Genomic DNA, 18,599 nt, shown 5'->3' with positions numbered 1-18,599 from the left:
TCGAGGACGGCGGTAGGTCTCGGGCAATCTTGCAAGAAGCGGAGTACCTAATGCGGTATCATCTGTCCCCATGATGATTCGAATAATTTGTAAATTGTCACATTTTCCTTTCTCTGTATGGACTCAGGAAAGCCTTAGAAGTCGATGGTTGCCTGCGTGCAACTTAGACCCCAGTTTGGAAGGTGGAAAGGGTGAGAGATAAGACTCAAGAGTCAAGGGGGTGGAGCGGCGGGGCTCCCCGAGAGCCGAGACCCACTGTCCACGCATTCATGGGGTAGAGTACGGCGGGCGATACCCGCCACCCTACTGCCAATTTCAACTTTCCGACCGGCACAAAGTAAATTACGAGTAATTCCAATTTCATATTTGTTTTTGAACTCCATATACAGCGCTGCATTATATACGGAATCTTTAAACTCCATTATACGTTGAATCCCTGTACTTCCTTCTATTTTGAATCCTTGAACTGCATTATACATTGAATCCTTGAGCTCTATAATCAATCCATTCTCAAGTCCCTCTCAAGTCTATTCTAAAAGTGACCCGTATTTAGATCAAATCCCTTAGGATGTTCCTGTATGTGATAAATACAATACGGGCGGGAAACAGGACGGTGAAGTTAGAAATCGAATTTGGGTAATGGCAGTAGGGTGGCGGTTATCGGCCCCCGTAGGGTATAGTATTGGGGGCTGCACAGCCAAAACGGTGAATTCGCACTGATATCTTGACATAGAATCTTCATTTTGTGAGATTTTATTTTTTAAATTTCACATATGGATTTTTTTATGAGGCAAGTCGATCCAAAGCTGGAGAAGAGAGAAAGAAAGAAGAGAATGGACACTCAGTGGTGTAAGCATGTGATCCACCAGGCCTCAGGCTCCAGCCTCAGCTTCATGGCAGAATGTATATCAAAATGACGTTGCAATAAAAAAAAAAATATCTGATCCGCATATTAAAATAATGTATGGGTCGGTTTTTAAATGGGTTTTGATTAAAAAAGTATATAAAATGCGTTCAGCTTAACTATGGCGGATTGAAAAAAAAAATCATGCGCACTGCCTAACAAACTCTTATCAGATGGGCAATTGGGAAAATCACCACCGCATCTAATGTCTTTCCATTGTCACCACCTAGATTAGAGCTGTGACTCAATGGCTCACTTCGCCGCAATTCCGGGCCCTTGTCATTTTCCAATTGAACCGTATACATGACACCCTTATTACATGTTTTTAGACAGGCAAGTCTCACCATCCTTCATTTCGACCCAATTCCAGCATGCTGACCAAAGGGCTTCGGGCTGTTCTGTTTCCGTAACAACAGTTGCCGGTGCTATCGCCGTTTGTCCGTCAAAATATCCTCGAGCCGATTGATATTTTGGATCGACAGCTAATGCCACAAGATCTCTGGCCGATTCTTTGGTTGTTCGGAAACGATATGTGAACAGAGACAGCACCGGGTGTAAGAAACTCATCATACGGAATATCAACTTATTGACAAAACGCCTGTGGATTGCATGTGCTCTGGAATCGACAACGGCCCCTGGATCCATAGCGACGGCTGTTATTCCAACGAATGACGGGATCTGTTTACAATCAGTACTGGGGAATAAATTTTTGGAAGTGTGGCCTATGTTGTACCTTCTCCAACCGTTGATTCAAACTATGCATGAACATGACGTTGGCCAGCTTGCTATTAGCATATCGTCGCCAGCCCATGTCATGCTCCTTACCCGGTAGGTCTGAGCCAGGCTTGATTAACTCTTCCAAGTTATCATTGGTCGGCAGACCAGCACCCATGCCCGCTAGAGGATTTTGATGCTTTGGATCATGGACTTCAGAACCAAGCATGATGATTCGACCGTTCTGTCGGTTCACATTCTGCAGTAGCTTCAGCACCAGCAAGTAATGTGAAAGATGGTTGACCTGAAATGTCTGCTCATATTTGTCCATTGAAAATTGCTGCCCTTGTTCCAATGACCATGTGAATGCGTTGCAAATGATGGCGGAGATAGGAGGAAGATCCCCTGCCGTCACTCGGCCAGTGATTCTTTCTGCGAAGGATCGTACATCTTTCAATGAACTCAGGTCAAGATTCTCCAAAATAAATCTTCCCATAGGATACTGCTGTGAAATCCCTTGCAGGCGCAGTGTATTGGGATTCGTCGAGGCTTTGTTTGCGTCTCGAATGGTGCCGATCAAGGTGAATTGCGGATAGGATGAGAGAATCTGCTGCACAGTTTCAATCGCCACGGATCCCGATGCACCGGTGATGATTATGGTCCCTTCCATTTTCTTTATTGTTTAGAGAGGTTTTTTTTAGAGAGAAAAATGACCATACCAGCTGGTTTCCAATTTATTTAAGTGCTGGGGGCTTTTAGAGATTTGCCGAGCATTTTGCTTCAGCTGAGGAACAAGCCGAGATTGCTAGGTACAAGCCGTTTGCCGAAACTACCAGTGAATACATTGACCAATGATATTTCAAAGGACGAATTTCCCCCCCAATCTATCAACCAGGCTTACAGCCAAAGCGCTTTCACAGTAGTCGATACTGTATACTGAGTTATAGAAAATAGTCAGTCAGCACCCGAGCTCGAGCTGCCTCCATCGTGTTTCTTTTCCTTCGGATCGAATTCCGCTTGGAGTCAACATTATTGAGTTCCATTTCTAGTACAAATTTTCTCACATTATTACAGATTGTCTTCCGAGGTAGTGCTTCCAAGGTTGCTAATTCATGCGAGGTCCACGGTTCTTTGCAGAATATCCCCCCTTGGACCTTATGTATAGGTACAAATTTGGTTAACAACGTCGACCTCTGCGCCCGCCTCCCGGACCAAAGCCTGATCGACGACCTCCTCCGAACCCCGGACCCGGACCGTAACCATAACCACCAGGTGGTCCACCCCATCCACCACCGTATCCATATCCACCTCCCATTCCCATTCCTCTGTGGTGCCGTCGGGGAGGTGGGCCGAAGCCCCCCATCATCATTGGTGGGTGGCGATGGTGACGTGGGAACGACATGCAAAGACCCATTGTGCTAAGCCGTGGTTTATTTCGAAGTGTAGGTAATATAGGCGCCTGAACAGGTCACAGTGGAGGTAGTGTATGTGGTTGAGGTCTTCGATAAATGCCAAGAAATATTGTAGGTAATTTAGGTAATTGATGTATGTGATTCAAGTATCTGGATCGTCCGATAATGTGTTGGAACTCCAGTAGTCTGAAAGGGCTTCTTTTTTCCAACAGGACGTGCTTGCCAGACCGTTTAAATAGATTTGGGAAAGAAACAGGTACGTATATGATGAATCGGGTGGTGTGCGTCATTGACCGGGTTGGTTCCACTGGATGAACACTGCTGGGCGGAAGGGGATGATTTCTCCGAATGCCTTACCACACCACTCTGGTACTCAGCCAATTGGAATCTTGTTTTCAAAAGAAGTCTTGTTTATCATGAGGGGTCATCGAAGATATGATTGTGATATCAGACTGTGCTCTTTATGGCAGCATTGAAGTTTTCACTTTCGCGGAGTAGAAATGGACCAAATGGTCTAATAGTGGTATTTGAAGTCCACTGCTCCGTCACCGGTGTGAATTCGCCGATGGTCTTCCTTCTCCCCACTCTCAATCTGCTGCTTCAACTTGTTCTGGTGTCGAAGATAGAGCCCGTGGCAAACAACAACTACCTGAGAAACCACGATCGACCCCAACGAAAACGAATTCCCAAGAACATATGGAGATGAACGATAAACTTGGCCAGCAACGATACCTGCGCAGTTTCCGATAGTCTGTTGCAGACCAATTGCCAGCGCACGTCTGTACTGCGGCGCGACATTCACATTGAGCCAGGCGAGGTTCAAACCAACAGCGGTATAGGTCGGGATGCCGATCAGGAAACACGCAAAGTATTTCACAGCCTTATTACTGACGCCAAGAAGCAAGGCATAGCCGATAATTCCCATGATGTTCACAGCAAAAATGAACTATCTCGTCGTTAGCCACAGTGGTCTCCACTTAGGACATGGCAGGGTAGGCCTTACCGAAGCAAACTTTGAATATCGATCGGCACAAACCGCTATCGAGATGAAGATAATAGCAGCCCAGATATAGACTGGCACGGTCAGAACGTTGCTCATGAGAGAATCATGGCCCATGCTTTCAAGAATGGTTGGCAGGAAGGTACTGAATCCGTAGAGGAGAATATCCTGGCAAAACTGGACGATCGCAGAGAAAAGAAGTTTCGGATCGGTAATGGCAATGCGCATCTCCTCCCAGCTGAACTCCTCGCTGCCCATGTACTTTCGACGTTGCTCGTTGCGGACACGCATCATCCAGCGTTCCTCCTCGGTGAGGAAATATGCCTCTTCTGGATTGTTCGGTAAACCGAACCAAATGATGATGGCAATAATAAAACTGAATAAACCCTCAATGATGTACACCCATCTTCAATCGCGAGACAGCAAGTTAGTATATTAGGTACAGTTTGCCATAAGTGGGAAGTCTTAATGGATACATACCTCCACCCAGCCTTGCCGCCTATGCCATCCATCTGCAGTAATGCATATGCCAATAGACCTCCAACGGCCCCAGAGATAGCCGCACAGCTCATCAGGTACGAGACACGCTTGGCCTGTTCCTCGCGTCGATACACCATTGTGAGGTAAAGGTTCAAGCAGGGAAACAAGCCAGCTTCACAAGCACCGAGAATGAGTCTTGTAGCATATAGCGAGCCGACGCTCTCAATAAAGCCCGTGAAAACGGTGGTAAGGGACCACACGATACAAAGGCCGGATAAAATATTCCGGGGTGTTAGCTTCTTCATGAGAACCGCCCATGGAGACTCGAATATGACATATGTGGCGTAAAAGATTGACACGGCCGTTGAAAACTCGCTGTCTGAGGCGTGAATGTCTGCAGGCATACCCGCGACTTTGACGTTTCCTAAACAAATGGGTCAGTTTTAACGCAACGAATTTCGAAAGAAGGGAAAACAATTCAGAATTTATGTACCGATATTAGATCGATCCAGAAAGCAGGACAAGTACGTGAGCATGATAATGGGTACGAAAAATAGATCCAGTTTTACTAGCAACTTTTTCTCCATCCTCGGGTCGAGCACTACGTCCAGTGACTCTCCATTTGATGGTTCGTCAATGCCCTTCAGCTCGTGGTCAGTCTTCTCCGGAGAAGACCGTTTCTGGTCTTCCAATGCAGGTGTTTGGTTATCATGGTTATGTGAGGACATGATGGCGATGCTCATTAGCCAAGCTCCATATGCAGGCCTCGATGTTGAGAGGTATGTAGTCCAGGTGGTGGGTGCAGATTGAAAACAAGAGACGTCAGGCCAGGGATATATTCTGACTGATTGGTAAGGGCAATAATGTTGGAAACATCAACTGATGCAGAGCATGGAATAAGTCTTAGCATGCGAGATAGCACATGCATTGCAGAATGTATCTAAACTGCTTATCTCTTGTCTCCATATGAAGGATGAAGCTCCACCGAGAGGGGAAGTCGGGCCGATCAAAGTGAGATAACGGAAAGCGGGAAACTTGAATGCGAGCTTCGCCACTTACGACGCAGGCTTCGATCCTCCTCCTTTCTGCCTCCGTTGCACATCCCTGCTCAATTAGGCAGGCCAATCTCTCGGCCATGTTGATTGGTGTGGCTGAATCTTTGTTTGGTGCGGAGTAAGCCCGAGCTTCCCCAGACCGTCGGGGAGTGGATCCCGATGATAAGAGAGATAAGTTGGTACAAGCCTACAAGCACTTGAGGTGCGCTCGGCCGTTCAGCCAAGATATACAGCGAGGCCATAACAGAAGCTACTGGTATGTATCGCGCAACCAACGCCCCGTTTGATAACCTTTCTCCCGATTTTTTTCAATTTGAAAAGTCATTTCTACTGAATTTCCCCTAGGAACAATCACCATGGGCAGCATTGCGACACCATCACTCGAGGCACGTCTACAATGTCGACAAAACATCCTTACAAACACATCCGGTATCGCTCCGGGCTATCTGCAAGCCAACCTGCTAGTTCTACCAGCCAAGTATGCAGTGGATTTCCACAATCTATGCCTACGCAATCCAGTCGCATGTCCACTATTAGGAAAAACCTCCAAACCAGGCAACCCCCACAGTATCCAACCATCAGCCTGCATCAAGTCATCCGATTTCGACGTTCGAACCGATTTTCCAAGATACAGGGTATACAAAGACGGCAAGTGTCTCGAAGGTAATCGCTGCGATGTTACCGATCTGTGGACACAGGACCACGTCGCCTTCTTGGTCGGATGCTCGTTCTCTTTCGAAGATGCCTTGGTCGCTGCGGGACTGCCTCCCCGACACCAGAAGATTGGCTCTGTCGTCGCGATGTATAGATCCAATATTCCGCTGCTGCCTTCCGGTGTCTTTACAGGGGGCCGGTGTATTGTCTCTATGCGACCGTATCTTCCGGAGCAGATTGAGCGCGTTCGGGAGGTTACGCGTCCGTTTCTTGCGACTCATGGGGAACCTGTTGGTTGGGGGTGGGATGGTGCTAAGGACCTTGGGATTGTTGATATTGGTAGCCCGGACTTTGGAGAGCCGCAAGTATTTGAGGAAGGCGAGGTACCAGTATTTTGGGTAAGTGGGATACAGAATACTAGACTTACTCTTTGTTTACGAGTCATTTGGCTTATTTACATTAGGCCTGTGGTGTGACGCCTCAGATGGCAGTGGAAGCTGCGGGAGATCAGATCGAGGGACTTGTTTTTGCCCATGAGCCTGGTCATATGTTGGTGACTGACTGGACGGTTGATGATCTGCCAAAGGTCCAGTCTACTGGAACCTGCTCTTCATGTGCATAGTCTACTAACATCCTACTAGGTCCATATCAATCATAATTATCTAACATTTGAGAGAGAAAAGACTTTGAAATCCCTTTCTCCAATGAAACACATCGTAGTTGGATAATGATAATCATGAATCGTGATGGTGATGGTGATGGTGATATCACTTCTTTAAACTGAGAAGTATGGATAAAGTCCCAACACTTGAGGCCTAGAAGCAATCCCGCATAACACTAGACAGCTCCCCTCCATAATCAAACATGAATGCTCCATTTGGCATCTGCTGCCAAGGCCCTTCCTCTGGGATGGGTCCAGTCCCTACACCCATAATTTGATCCTCAACGTTTCCGACCGCTTCAAACCACTCCATAAGCTCCTGCGTCATTTGCGCTCCATCTAGGGGTGTCTGGCTATTGATTCTGGAGGTGAGTAGCGGGTCTGGGGATTTCTCAGAATCCAGGATCCCAGAAACATGGTTCTTGCCAACAGCATGTTCATCTGACCGGGCTCTTTGCCCTCCCAGTCCCAATTGGGGTCCAAGCTTGCGAAGACTGCGGATGGACTTCCACAACCTTCGTGAGATGTAAGATTGGGTTGAAAATCCCTTGACCAGTTCTAGTGCGAAATAGAACTCCTCCTTGCAAGACCCACTGAATTGAGTTGGGGCTTGCGAAACAGCAAGGAATATGACAGCAAGTGCAGAAACCAAGAACCAATTGAATGTTACCTGCTGCAACTGGTAGATATCTGATGTTTCATTCAGACGTGTGATAAAACGAATGGTGTCTTTGGCGATATTGACAACAGTCTCCGACTCGCTGGGATATCGTACTATATGTCCAGCCGTGTGAAGTACCGGGCGATGAATAAGCATCCTTAGTTGGTTGGCGCGGAGATACAACAATGCGCGGAGTCGTCGTAGACTCCGTGGGCCTTCAACGGCGGGTCCCGATTCTGGGGTGCTGGGATGATCCAGTCGTAGCGAATGCGGAATATTCTGTGCCCAGCTAAGCACTTGCCAATCCAAGTAATTCATTTCCTCTTTCTTGATCTCGTTCGTATTGTTAAATGCTGATATGAACTTCCACACCTTGGCGGCGATGCGACTGTAGCGGATCATCACCCGCAGGTAAGGTGTTTCTCTTCGGGCTCTGGGAGCCAGGGATCGATGTCGGTGTCTTCGAGGGCAAATGGCATGCCTGTCCCGAAGCTCCATCGCATATCAAGAATATATATAGACCAAAAAAGCCGGAGCACGCGGTCTTTTCCCTCAGCCTCAATGGCCGGTTGACTTAATGTCTCTCGGCGGTGAAGGCCTCTCTCTAGACACATACGCTCGACGATTCCGATAGTACGCCAGGCCAAAATCTCTTCATCTTCCTGAAAGTAGAATATGGACTGTGGAGAACGTCAGTGGAAGAAATATCTCCTTTTTGATTTTGTTTCTGCACGTACCACCAGTGTCAAAAATATGATGTTCTTAATTTTGGGGGGACCCCAAACGCAATTGTCTTGTACTTCACGTACACTATCAAACAGAGCAGTGGCTTGTTCGCTATGGCCACTAGCTTCGGCAGTCAAAGCACATGCTAAAACCAAGCGGAGGATGGAGACGTCCTCCCGATCTAAGGCTTTCCGTCCATCGATCGATGTCCCTCGGTACATGTTGCCATCCATCAACCCTCCATAGAGTTGGCTCACTTGATCCAAAAGCTCCGACAACTCCAGAACAGGGTACATTACGCCCATTTCCTCTTCATAGACCTCGCAAAGTCTTAATGCTTCTTCCTTTGAAAGTGTCCAAAGAGGGTCCACGGCCTGTTGAACTTCCAGTTGACGATTCGGTGCTGATGGCGAGGCCAAAGGTGACGGTTCCTGAGTAACATCTCCACCGTCGCCTGCTTCGTTACGCTCGACGATTCCCCGTTGCTGTAGACTTGACTTGGCAAGATCGAAACTAAATGCCGAAGTAGTAGGGCCTTGGAATGCCGTCTCCCGAACAGCAGATACCCGTCGCAAGGATCGTTGAGACGGCACAGGTGCGTACGACCCCGGTGCCGGTCCCATCACACTGGGCCGAGACCCAGTGAGAGGGGATGCGTCGCTATGCGTCACTGAGCGAACGGCTGCAGATAGCGAGGTGATCTGATCCTGCATGGACCGCATTTGATCAAATAGTCGATCGAAGTTTCTATATTGAAGCTATCAGTATCTGATCGAAGTTCGATCATTCGAATTATATTCTTTGCATTTTGATTTAGGTCGGTGGCGTACTCCTGATCCCCGAGGCTTTCTTGAGGTGCGTTTTCCACGTAGACACATTCAATGTGCTGTCGGCCACAGCGATGACACGGTGTCTCGCCATTGCATTTGATTTTGCGACGCTTGCACTCATTACTTTCAGTTGGAGCTTAAAATTATTATTATTTCGTGGGTGCGGTAACTAGCAGAATGACATACCAAGCTCGTGCGATGTACTTGCGGCGTTTTTTCCGCGGTCGGAACTCCTGTCCATCGTCTATTGACACAGGTTTTTCCCAATCGTGCATGGGATCCTGCATAGATTCCTGCAGGGACTCCATTTTGGCAATCTTAGGAAATCAGTGAGATTCCCCAGACACTTTTCCCTTTAGGCGCTTGGGGTCGGAGAGTGAAGAGAGAGAAAGTGCGGGGGTTGGTTCCGCGGGCAAGAACAAGGGGCGCGGCCCCGGATTTAAGTGGGGTTTTCACCGCCAAATGGAATCTTTGATTTTGGTCATTGGATTAGTAGTACTGGACTACTAGCAAGTAGTAGAATGCACTTGGCATGCTTGATTTTTTTTAATTTTTGATCTAGAAATCAGATATCTGCTTACTAGTACGATGGATTCTTTTCTCTCTTAAAACGCCGTGACTTGTCATGCTCCAATCATCTTCTGTTCAATGTTCTTCAATAGACCTGATCAAGCAGTCCCGCTGTTTCTCATTGGACTGGTTGTTTAATGCCAGTATGCACACATACGTCATTTTGATAATATAGGAGGTTGAGAAAAGTCAAGGTCAATTGAATTGAATCCTAGTAGTATGTAAATTTTCAAAATCATCTAGCGCGAAAGATCAAGTTTAAAATGAAAACTGGCACCCATTTCTCGAGTACCCTCTACCACAACCGACCATCTGTGAATTACTAGCTATATACACCGAATCACATTCATTATAGACATCCAAACGAAAGATGCAAAATGCTCGTGCGTAAATCGTGGAAGAATCAAACCAAGAGACTAAAGATCTTTGGTCCGCCCATCGCTTTCGGCAATCCACTTCTCCAATAGTTTGGGGTCGCGGGCAACAAATCCAACCTTGAACGGCTTAGGCTCCGTAGTCAAAGCTGTAGCAATTGAATTGCAGTCAATGCAATCCAAAATAGGCCGATCGCTCATTTCCTTCGATGGCTTCATTTCAAAGGCAGTAATCAAGCGAATGAAAGCCGTGAAAAGTTCTCTGTTTGCCAGATGTGAGCCAGCACACATCCTGGAGCCCGCTCCGTATCCATAGTGGGGAGTGCCAGATCCTTCGTTGAGCTCAAGATAACGCTCAGGAATAAATTTGTCGGCCTCCTTGAAGTGATCCTCGTCGTAGTCGGCAGCGTAGGCATTCTATATATTAAATTAGTAAAAACTAATCGAGAGAAAGATTTTCGACGGACGCGTACCATGAAGAATGTTGTGCCCGCGGGAATTGTTGCACCGTTCCACACGATATCCTTGGTTGACTCTCGTGGCAGACAGATGGGAATGACTGTCCAGAATCGCAAGATTTCCTTGACTAAAGCTGTGACATATGGTACCTTCTCTTCGACCAGGCATTTCTCCCAGGCATCACCGTCAGGATACACGCTCATGATCTCGTCGTATGCCTTCTTCTGGATTCGTTGTCCGTCTTCCGATGCCAAGTATGCGATACCCATGATCAGATTTCCGGGAACCGTGTCTAGTCCCGCGGACACCATGGTCAGACAGATCGATTTCACCTCAGCTGCAATAAATGTTAGTTTGTAGTTACATCTCAAATTTGGGTGATGTTTCTTTCTCGGGGAAAACATATACACACCATCGTTCAACTTTGCCTCAGGATCCTTGATAATGTTACCAGTAATGCAAGGCTTATCCGTTCCCTTGGCAATGCGATCTTTCAGCATGTCAAGCAGGTATGTCAAGTATTTGTCGCGACGAACACGGAACTCCTCAGCCTCGGTGTTCATCTTGGGGAAAATACGCAGCAGCGGGATATAGTCTTGCCAGTTGTTCGAAGTACTCCGGAAGTTGGAAACGCCACGCTCAACATCCACAATCTCGCGAAGAAGTTCGTCATCCACGTTGCCCTCGATACGGAGTCCATAGTTAAGTGTCAAACTGGTGTTGAGGGCAAATCGCTGGAAGTATGCGGTGGGGTTGATGTCACAAGTACCATTCTTACTATCCCGGTAGAGCTCCTTGATACTGGTGTTGGCCTCGAGATCAATGATGGGCATATAAGATTGCACGGCAGGTCGGTTAAGTGCAGTGGCAGCTGCCTTGCGACGCTGTTTGCAGGACTCATCCCAAGGCGATGTACCGATGGTAAATCCCTGGGAACTGGAGACGACGCTGTGGAAGGTGTGAAAGGTAGGTCGGGAGATGAGAGCAGATTGATCTTTGATCCAAAGCTGGCGCACCGAATCGAAGCTGTTGGCAAATACAATTCGCTGCAAGAGAATTTTAGTTTGAAAGTTTATTTTTTATTCAATACAAGTATTCGAATCCTACCTTGTTTCCCATGCGAACTTGGAAGACCGGGCCAAACTTTTTCGCCCACTTGGCTGCTACGGTCGCATGTTGATCACCCAGCTGAAGTAGGTTGCCAAAGAGGGGCACACCAGGAATTTCGGGGAGCCCCTTGATCTTGGGGGTATCAGTACGGTTGAAATAGCGGATGATGAAGTATACCGCCGTTACCACGGCGATGGCGACTGTTTGAAGTGTCATGATGATTTGCGGTCCTCAAAAAGTTGAAGTTTGTGTGAAAACTCGAGTTGGACGGGGACGTGCATCTCTTATAGCGAGCCTTGCGTGTTCTTAGGGCGGTACTTTGCCGACTACTGACGCAGGGGTGGACCATTGGTGAAGATTAACGTCCGGTTATAGGGTGGTAGAGCAAGTCAAGGGCAAGCAAAGAGCCAGTGAGAGTGGTTGGAATCCGCATTAGTACCCACTGGCCAGATTTAGAGCCGACTCGGGATTGGGGAATGTTCATTCCGCGATGTCCTAAGCCTAGATGGTGGACTGGGGCGGCTGTTCCCCACAATCCTGTAAACCGATTTAGCGCGTCATAAATCCGAAGCTCAAGCCTCAACAGTTGTATTATGTATATGCGTATACTTTTCGTTGACAACCAACATCAACGGCGTCAGATTCCATTTTCAATCAAGTGCACCGTTTCTGACAGTTCCCCTGCCACTTTACCACTTCTTACCATTGTGATAGGTAAACAAGAAACGAACAAAAAAAAAAAAAAAAAAGGGTAGATGACGGACTTTCCGTATTTCATTCCTCGGGTGGAATAAGTGACTCCACTTGGACGCGGGGATGACGGCCCGAGTGGTTGCCGCGCTGGTCATTCCGCCAATTTCCGTGACAGTTCTGACTCCTGAGTTGAGGCTACGACTTACCGAGTTCTATATGCCAACTTCATTAAGACTGGTGAGAGAAATCCACTTGGACAGTTCCTCAATTCAACTATTGGACTCTAGAGTTTCACAATTCCATAGCTTACGAAGAATGCAACCCATCAGTGATTCAATATGATGTTCCATCCAAGATACATGAATTATGCAAACATGTCAAACAATCGCCTGCGAAAGATCCTAGTCCATCTCGAGTGTACAATTGTTTCTTCATTCACAGAAGCCATGCCCACATATCGATTAATCTCCTTTGCATCTACAGCCACATCCTCCGCAATCCCACGTCGACGCTTCCAATTGCGCTCAGTATTGGTCACATAACCCTCCCGCCAGAGACGCCCATAGAATTTTTGGGCCTCGGCCTTGGTGCGCACTCGCAAGATATCATATGTGCTTATGCTGGTGAGTGTCGCGTCGCGTTCACGCGTCATTTGGCCATTCACGACGCGTACATTAACACCGGTCGCTCGAAATCGGTCACCCCACATCCCATCTTCTGCTGGCGTTACACAAATTGTGATTCGGGTTGGTGGCACAGGGTATGCCAGCAAATAGGAGAGGGCATCTGCGTCGACTCCGGTGGGTATGGGGCCAATAACAAAGTTGTCGCCGCGCTGGACTGCATCATTGATGCGCGGGATATAGTGCTTGAAGTATTCCTCCTGTGGCCCACTGTCGATGGGACCAGAAATGAATGCAACCTCTTGATTTTCCATGGTATGGCTTAACAGGAATTTTGGAGGTCCTTTTACATAGCCTTATCGAGAAAAACCGCCAATCGACATAACCGGGCTTGTCTCCGCCCAGAGATCAGCTCGGCAGAAATTGACACAGAGAGCAGGCCGGACCACCTCTTTTCAATTTCGGTACCACCTGCATAAAAGATACATAAAAGATAAATAAACATTTGAAAGATACATGATGTATCTTTTTTTTAAGTCTATCAATATATGCATGTTGGCATTCTTACAAATATTGAAATTAGTATTATTGAGTAGTACTTAATATGTGTCGATGTGCTCCAGATGTCTACATAGTGATAACATCAGTAGGAAATTTTGAAAACTTTTCAATGTTCAGTAACATTAATTGAATGTTTCAATTGATTGATGTTCACATAGTGTCCAATGTTAGTAGTGACTGATTCATTTGAAATGTTGAATTTAAATCGTACATGTAGAAGTTCGAATTTTAAATTGACACTTTGGAATGCTAAAATATTGAATGTTTGATTTAATGTTTGAAACGAACTTGCTCTTATTTATTCAATGTTTGACAGTTGACACATCTGGATTATTAAAGAAGAAATATTTGAACAAAGTGCGGAATAAAACAATCAATTTGTTTAACATTTGAAAATAGTCGCTTATCATCTGCGAGTGGTCATGATATATTGATGCAGATTCTCAACCGCGGCCAAGGCACTTGCAGTTTGCGCTCGCCTTGTTGCGGCTCCAATATGAGGCGTACTCACAACATTCAAATTCTCCCACAGCTGTCCATACTTCTCCACACTTGGTGGCTCCTGCTCATGACAGTCCAGTCCCGCCCCCCATAGATGGCCATCGGCAAGGGCCTTGGTAAGGTCAGCTTCGTTGACGATGCCACCCCGGGCGGCATTGATTAAGATCGAATTCGGCTTCATTGAAAGAATCTCCTTGTATCCAATCAGGTCGCGGGTTTCACTCGTTAAAGGAATATGAAGGGAGAGGACGTCGGCTCTTTTGATGACATCTTGAATATCATGGACTCTCGTGTGCTGGATAGAGGGCCATGCATTTTCGGGCATGAAGACGTCGTAGGCGATGACTTCGGCATCAAAAGCTCCACGAAAGATCTCAGCCACAGTGCGACCAATGTTGCCCATGCCGATGATACCGAGAGTTTTCTTGTGAAGAGTCAAGCCATTGCAAGTCTCCTTTGGAACTGGTTTGGTCATTTGACGGGTGGTGATACATCGGATGTCTCGAGCGACTGTCATGGCCAGAGCCAAAACGAGCTCGGCAACATCGCGTGCATTCGCGCCGGGTGTGTTGCAAATTTTGATTCCACGCTTAAAACAAGCGTCTTGATCAATCTTGTCAATACCGACGCCGTGTTTGCCAATGGCGATCAAGTTAGGGCAGCTCGCCACATCATCTGCGGTGAGGTATGATCCTCTAATCAGAAGATATGAGGCATTTTGACGCCAATCAGAGAACCCCTTGTCTCCGGGTTGAATGACGTTAAAGAGAGTCTTCGCGTAGACTAGGGCCTCTTCATTCCAGGCATCAAGTATATAGACGGTGGGCTTCGACTGAGTGCCCATGTTGGATTGGGGTGAAACCCCATTATCGTTGATAACACTTGGTGCCATGATGTTTGGAGTCTTGAAATTGTAAAGGGAATTGAATGATCGAGGTGTAACAGGTGAAGCGGAGATTTAAATGTTCTGAGGTTACCGTGAAGTTGTGCCAACGTCTTCGATGTATCGGAAAATCGCCGTCGGGATCCGTCCGGTGGGTTTCCGGGGATATTGTCCCACCATCTAGGGATCCACAAATGATGGCGTTTTCAACTCAATTTATCAGCTATGAGATCCCGAATTCCATGTGAGATTACCGATGGAAGTTCATGGATAATTGGATCTGGCTTTGGATTGCCCGAAATGGCGTCAGAGAGAGCCCAAAGCACCCGGCGAAAGACCTTAAGCCCAACAAATCGATCCCCCACAGTTGTAAGCAAAGCTATACATTTACATACAATGCTCACATTGGTGAATGGTGGGGGGTATGTCCCAGTGACACAAATAATGATCGCACCTGCTGCGAAGATATCGTATGCCTCCACGGACCCTCCTGTGAAATCACCTCGGTCGGACCGCTGATACTCATATTCAATATACTCCGAACAGGTGGCCACAATATCCAACTCGAGACTCTGTACATTGTGGATTGTGCTGGGTTGGATTCTGGAGGAGCCGTTCCACTTCAAAATCTCGACCATCGCTCTACTTGACAGTTGGATAAAGACCCCTCGAGTAGAGCTGGATGCGCCGGGTTGTGACTTTGTCGCCCGGGCAAAGTCTCTCCAATAGCACAGATTACTATAGTGGAATAGTAGGCTATTTGGGGAGCCTTCCCGCATTGCAGATATAAGGCGAGCATGCGCGATAGCATGACGTGCCAACGTATTGTTCATATGGGGCGAGTCGTTGATGTATTCTTCAGGGCCCTATTTGATTGTTTCTAGTATCAGCATGATGAATAAGGCGCAGTGTAATCTCAGAGTGTATTTAAGAATCTACCTTTATGGTTATCTCGTCATCTTCGATGTTAAAGGGCCGATCCATAATTGTGCTTATCGTTCTAGGCATCCGTTAGCATTGTTCTCAGTGACTAGGCGAGAGTCAGATAGACAAACCGGTCAACAGTATAAAGACTCCAAAAAATATTGCGTCTCATAATGAGAGCACTCAAAGGTACATTTGTTGATGGATCTGGATCCCTGTGGAATCGAAAAGCAATTGCCTTTTTCATGGCCAGACCAACAAGATGCCAGGTTGAGCCGGCTTGTGGACTTTGCATTGAGTAAAGAATTAGAGAGAGCATGCAGTGCAATGTATGAATCCTGTTGCCAGCGGTCATGATTCCCGGGAGAAGAGCCGTGGCTTTTTGGTGAAGACCAGCCGCAAGTCCGTGAAGACCACCCGATTCCTGTGAAAGCAAGGCACCGGTGGCCACAGAAACGTAAACGACGAATGCCTTAGGAGCGGGAATCGGAAGGTCGTCGTCAACCGTAACATCGGAGTCCCTGAAAATAGTATCAAAATCCGCGCACAAGCTCTTTGAGTCGATATGAATGAACTGGGATCCGATGGTTTCCAAGAAACTGGTTAAAAAGGGTAAAGCCTGTTGTCTGCGGAGATGGAGCGCTGGGTTATTGGTCCAAGTATTTATCTGGCTGTGTGGATTGAAGGTTGATTCTGACGGTGTGGCACCCGACAGCGCCAATGCAGCTCGAATCATGCGTCCGATTCCCAGTTCTTCTGAGAAACCACCCGTTTCGTCACGTGGTTCTGCCATTGCACTGCGCGACAAAAAGCCGATTTCCCCCATCGCAGCCTGGACCGTACATTCCGTGGCATCTTGTCCAAGGAGTGCGGCCTCATGCTGATATCCCTGCCTGTGGTGTGATGCAGGACGAGATCTTGGTGGGCGTTCAGTGGGGGCATTACGGGGACGCGATGATCGCTGCCGCTGGATTTGATCATTCAAGTCGTCCCGTTTCCTTTTCAAGGTACTGACATAGCTAATGATTTTTTTAGATAGAAATTCGTCAAGGAATTACATTATGGGGCAGTACTACTAAACTCACCTGGGGATGGCGGCATGGGACAAGTTTGTTGCCCCACCCTTGTTGATTGGCTCGATGGTGAATCTTCGGGGGATGCACGATGCATTGACTTCTTTACATGCTGTACAGGCAGGTAGAATCCTATCGCACTATTTCCGAAAGGTAAGATGGTTTTATGAAACCAAAGGGGGGAGGTATTGAGGAAGGCACGACGGACCTTTTGCTTGCGTTTCCAGCACCTCTCACAGGCCTGTCCACGATGTTTCGAAGGGCTCTGTTCGCCCGATTGATTTCCCAATTCATCTGCATGATTCTGCTCCATGCGGTGAGGCACGCGATCCATGACGCTACTGCCTGTGGCCTGTGAAGGGGTTGCAGACGAGAAGTCGAGATTGCCGAAATTGTCGGAAGATTTCCGTCCACCCCACTACCCCGTATCCGTCATAATGGGCGTTCTCAACATTTTGCGGGGGGCCGCAGGAGATCTCGGTTTCTTTCCGAGCACAAAATATCTCCATAGGGATAATAACCACAAAGGCGGAGGATATGGTCACATACTATTAGTACTTACAAGTACAAGGTCATCAAAAGAATGATCCTGAAAAACATAGTGTGTGTTTTATGGTTTTTTTTTTTTTTTTTTTGGACAACCATGGCAATGCAGCCCCATCTGGAGTCTTTGGAGGGAATGTGGGACACCCACATTCATTGTTTCGATTCAAATTTGTTCCCATTTAAATCTACACGCACATACACACCCGCTCCAGCGCCCCTGGAATTATTGGTCAAGCAAAGCCAATCATCTCGACTTGTTCTAGTTCAAGCTTCTGTTGAGGATGGACCTACCGGATTACTGGCCCATCTTGCTCGCATTCGATCCGAGTACCCCAACTTACTCGCCCGGGGTATCCTGTGTCTGGATGACAATTGGAGCCAATATAGCCAGGAGGATTTCATCGCCTTTCACGATCTAGGTGTGCGGTATTGTCGCATCCATGGGTTCTTTGGTAATGGCAAAGCCGATACTGCTAGTCTGAAGGAACGCATTCGCCTATTCGCCAAGACATATGCCGCCAAACAATTGGGCTGGGGACTTTCAGCACAACTACCTCTGGCGATCTGGGCTACCTTGAAAGATTTTCTCCTTCATGACCCAGAAGTGTCTAGTCTGTCGATCATTGCCGACCATGTTGGCTGCGCGACACCTGCTGATATTGGAAGCTCCAATCTCGATCAATTTGTGCAGTTGCTCCGTGCTGGCAGACTCCATGTGAAAATATCTGCTCTATATCGTAGGGCTGAAGAGAATATTTCTGCTATGAAACCGATCATTGAACGCTTTGCAAACAGCGCACCCTCGGCTCTGATATGGGGCAGTGATTGGCCTCATGTGGATTCCAGTGGCACCACTCTAGATCCCAAGAGCCGAATGATCCCCAAAGTGGCAGATCCTATCACAGAGCTTGCACTTCTGCAAAATTGGTTAACAGCTGATCAATTCCGAACAATGCTGGTTGAAACTCCCGGGCGCCTGTTTGGACCTTAGATTAAAAGTCTACTACTAGAGGCAATCAGATTGAGAATAGTAATGGACACATAATAATCAATTGATAGACTTTTCCTTCTCCGGTATTATTCCTGGCACGTACGGGGTACGGAGGTTGAATTTCGGCATTTTTCCGATCGGCCAAGATTTCCAGGACCCTTTGTGCGGGGCAAAATAAACTGATCCTTTGTCCG

General features: G+C 47.2%; 10 protein-coding genes across 10 annotated transcripts; 2 read left to right on the top strand and 8 right to left on the bottom strand.

Annotated features, from left to right (window-relative positions):
* Positions 1-1,219: 1,219 nt before the first annotated feature.
* Positions 1,220-2,288, bottom strand: N7466_001092 (uncharacterized protein; the record flags this gene model as incomplete). The annotated part of the gene is made up of 2 exons (XM_057160490.1): positions 1,220-1,582; positions 1,638-2,288. 2 exons carry the CDS (start codon positions 2,286-2,288, stop codon positions 1,220-1,222), a joined length of 1,014 nt encoding a protein of 337 aa, XP_057026738.1.
* Positions 2,289-2,795: 507 nt separating this feature from the next.
* N7466_001091 (uncharacterized protein) lies at positions 2,796-3,032 on the bottom strand (the record flags this gene model as incomplete). Its single annotated transcript, XM_057160489.1, has 1 exon — positions 2,796-3,032. The coding sequence occupies one exon, from the start codon at positions 3,030-3,032 to the stop codon at positions 2,796-2,798; it is 237 nt and encodes a 78-aa protein (XP_057026737.1).
* Positions 3,033-3,544: 512 nt separating this feature from the next.
* On the bottom strand, positions 3,545-5,238 carry N7466_001090 (allantoate permease family MFS transporter; the record flags this gene model as incomplete). The annotated part of the gene is made up of 4 exons (XM_057160488.1): positions 3,545-3,976; positions 4,034-4,436; positions 4,511-4,934; positions 5,004-5,238. 4 exons carry the CDS (start codon positions 5,236-5,238, stop codon positions 3,545-3,547), a joined length of 1,494 nt encoding a protein of 497 aa, XP_057026736.1.
* A 683-nt stretch (positions 5,239-5,921) lies between these two features.
* On the top strand, positions 5,922-6,841 carry N7466_001089 (DUF1445 domain protein; the record flags this gene model as incomplete). The annotated part of the gene is made up of 2 exons (XM_057160487.1): positions 5,922-6,617; positions 6,683-6,841. 2 exons carry the CDS (start codon positions 5,922-5,924, stop codon positions 6,839-6,841), a joined length of 855 nt encoding a protein of 284 aa, XP_057026735.1.
* Positions 6,842-7,034: 193 nt separating this feature from the next.
* On the bottom strand, positions 7,035-9,405 carry N7466_001088 (putative C6 transcription factor; the record flags this gene model as incomplete). The annotated part of the gene is made up of 5 exons (XM_057160486.1): positions 7,035-7,929; positions 8,064-8,221; positions 8,279-9,014; positions 9,098-9,220; positions 9,284-9,405. The coding sequence occupies 5 exons, from the start codon at positions 9,403-9,405 to the stop codon at positions 7,035-7,037; spliced, it is 2,034 nt and encodes a 677-aa protein (XP_057026734.1).
* A 678-nt stretch (positions 9,406-10,083) lies between these two features.
* On the bottom strand, positions 10,084-11,826 carry N7466_001087 (cytochrome P450; the record flags this gene model as incomplete). The annotated part of the gene is made up of 3 exons (XM_057160485.1): positions 10,084-10,458; positions 10,515-11,546; positions 11,608-11,826. The coding sequence occupies 3 exons, from the start codon at positions 11,824-11,826 to the stop codon at positions 10,084-10,086; spliced, it is 1,626 nt and encodes a 541-aa protein (XP_057026733.1).
* An 841-nt stretch (positions 11,827-12,667) lies between these two features.
* On the bottom strand, positions 12,668-13,240 carry N7466_001086 (uncharacterized protein; the record flags this gene model as incomplete). The annotated part of the gene is made up of 1 exon (XM_057160484.1): positions 12,668-13,240. One exon carries the CDS (start codon positions 13,238-13,240, stop codon positions 12,668-12,670), a length of 573 nt encoding a protein of 190 aa, XP_057026732.1.
* A 653-nt stretch (positions 13,241-13,893) lies between these two features.
* Positions 13,894-14,880, bottom strand: N7466_001085 (uncharacterized protein; the record flags this gene model as incomplete). The annotated part of the gene is made up of 1 exon (XM_057160483.1): positions 13,894-14,880. The coding sequence occupies one exon, from the start codon at positions 14,878-14,880 to the stop codon at positions 13,894-13,896; it is 987 nt and encodes a 328-aa protein (XP_057026731.1).
* An 81-nt stretch (positions 14,881-14,961) lies between these two features.
* N7466_001084 (fungal specific transcription factor domain-containing protein) lies at positions 14,962-17,181 on the bottom strand (the record flags this gene model as incomplete). Its single annotated transcript, XM_057160482.1, has 6 exons — positions 14,962-15,051; positions 15,267-15,737; positions 15,811-15,871; positions 15,927-16,814; positions 16,881-16,980; positions 17,106-17,181. 6 exons carry the CDS (start codon positions 17,179-17,181, stop codon positions 14,962-14,964), a joined length of 1,686 nt encoding a protein of 561 aa, XP_057026730.1.
* A 330-nt stretch (positions 17,182-17,511) lies between these two features.
* Positions 17,512-18,405, top strand: N7466_001083 (uncharacterized protein; the record flags this gene model as incomplete). The annotated part of the gene is made up of 1 exon (XM_057160481.1): positions 17,512-18,405. The coding sequence occupies one exon, from the start codon at positions 17,512-17,514 to the stop codon at positions 18,403-18,405; it is 894 nt and encodes a 297-aa protein (XP_057026729.1).
* Between the last annotated feature and the right edge of the window lie 194 nt (positions 18,406-18,599).

The sequence above is a fragment of the Penicillium verhagenii genome (genome assembly GCF_028828195.1).
Source record: "Penicillium verhagenii strain IBT 33310 chromosome Unknown utg000002l_segment0_segment0, whole genome shotgun sequence".
Taxonomy (NCBI): Eukaryota; Fungi; Ascomycota; class Eurotiomycetes; order Eurotiales; family Aspergillaceae; genus Penicillium; species Penicillium verhagenii.
Note: the sequence above shows the minus strand (reverse complement) of the source record. Positions and strands in the feature narration are given on the sequence as shown.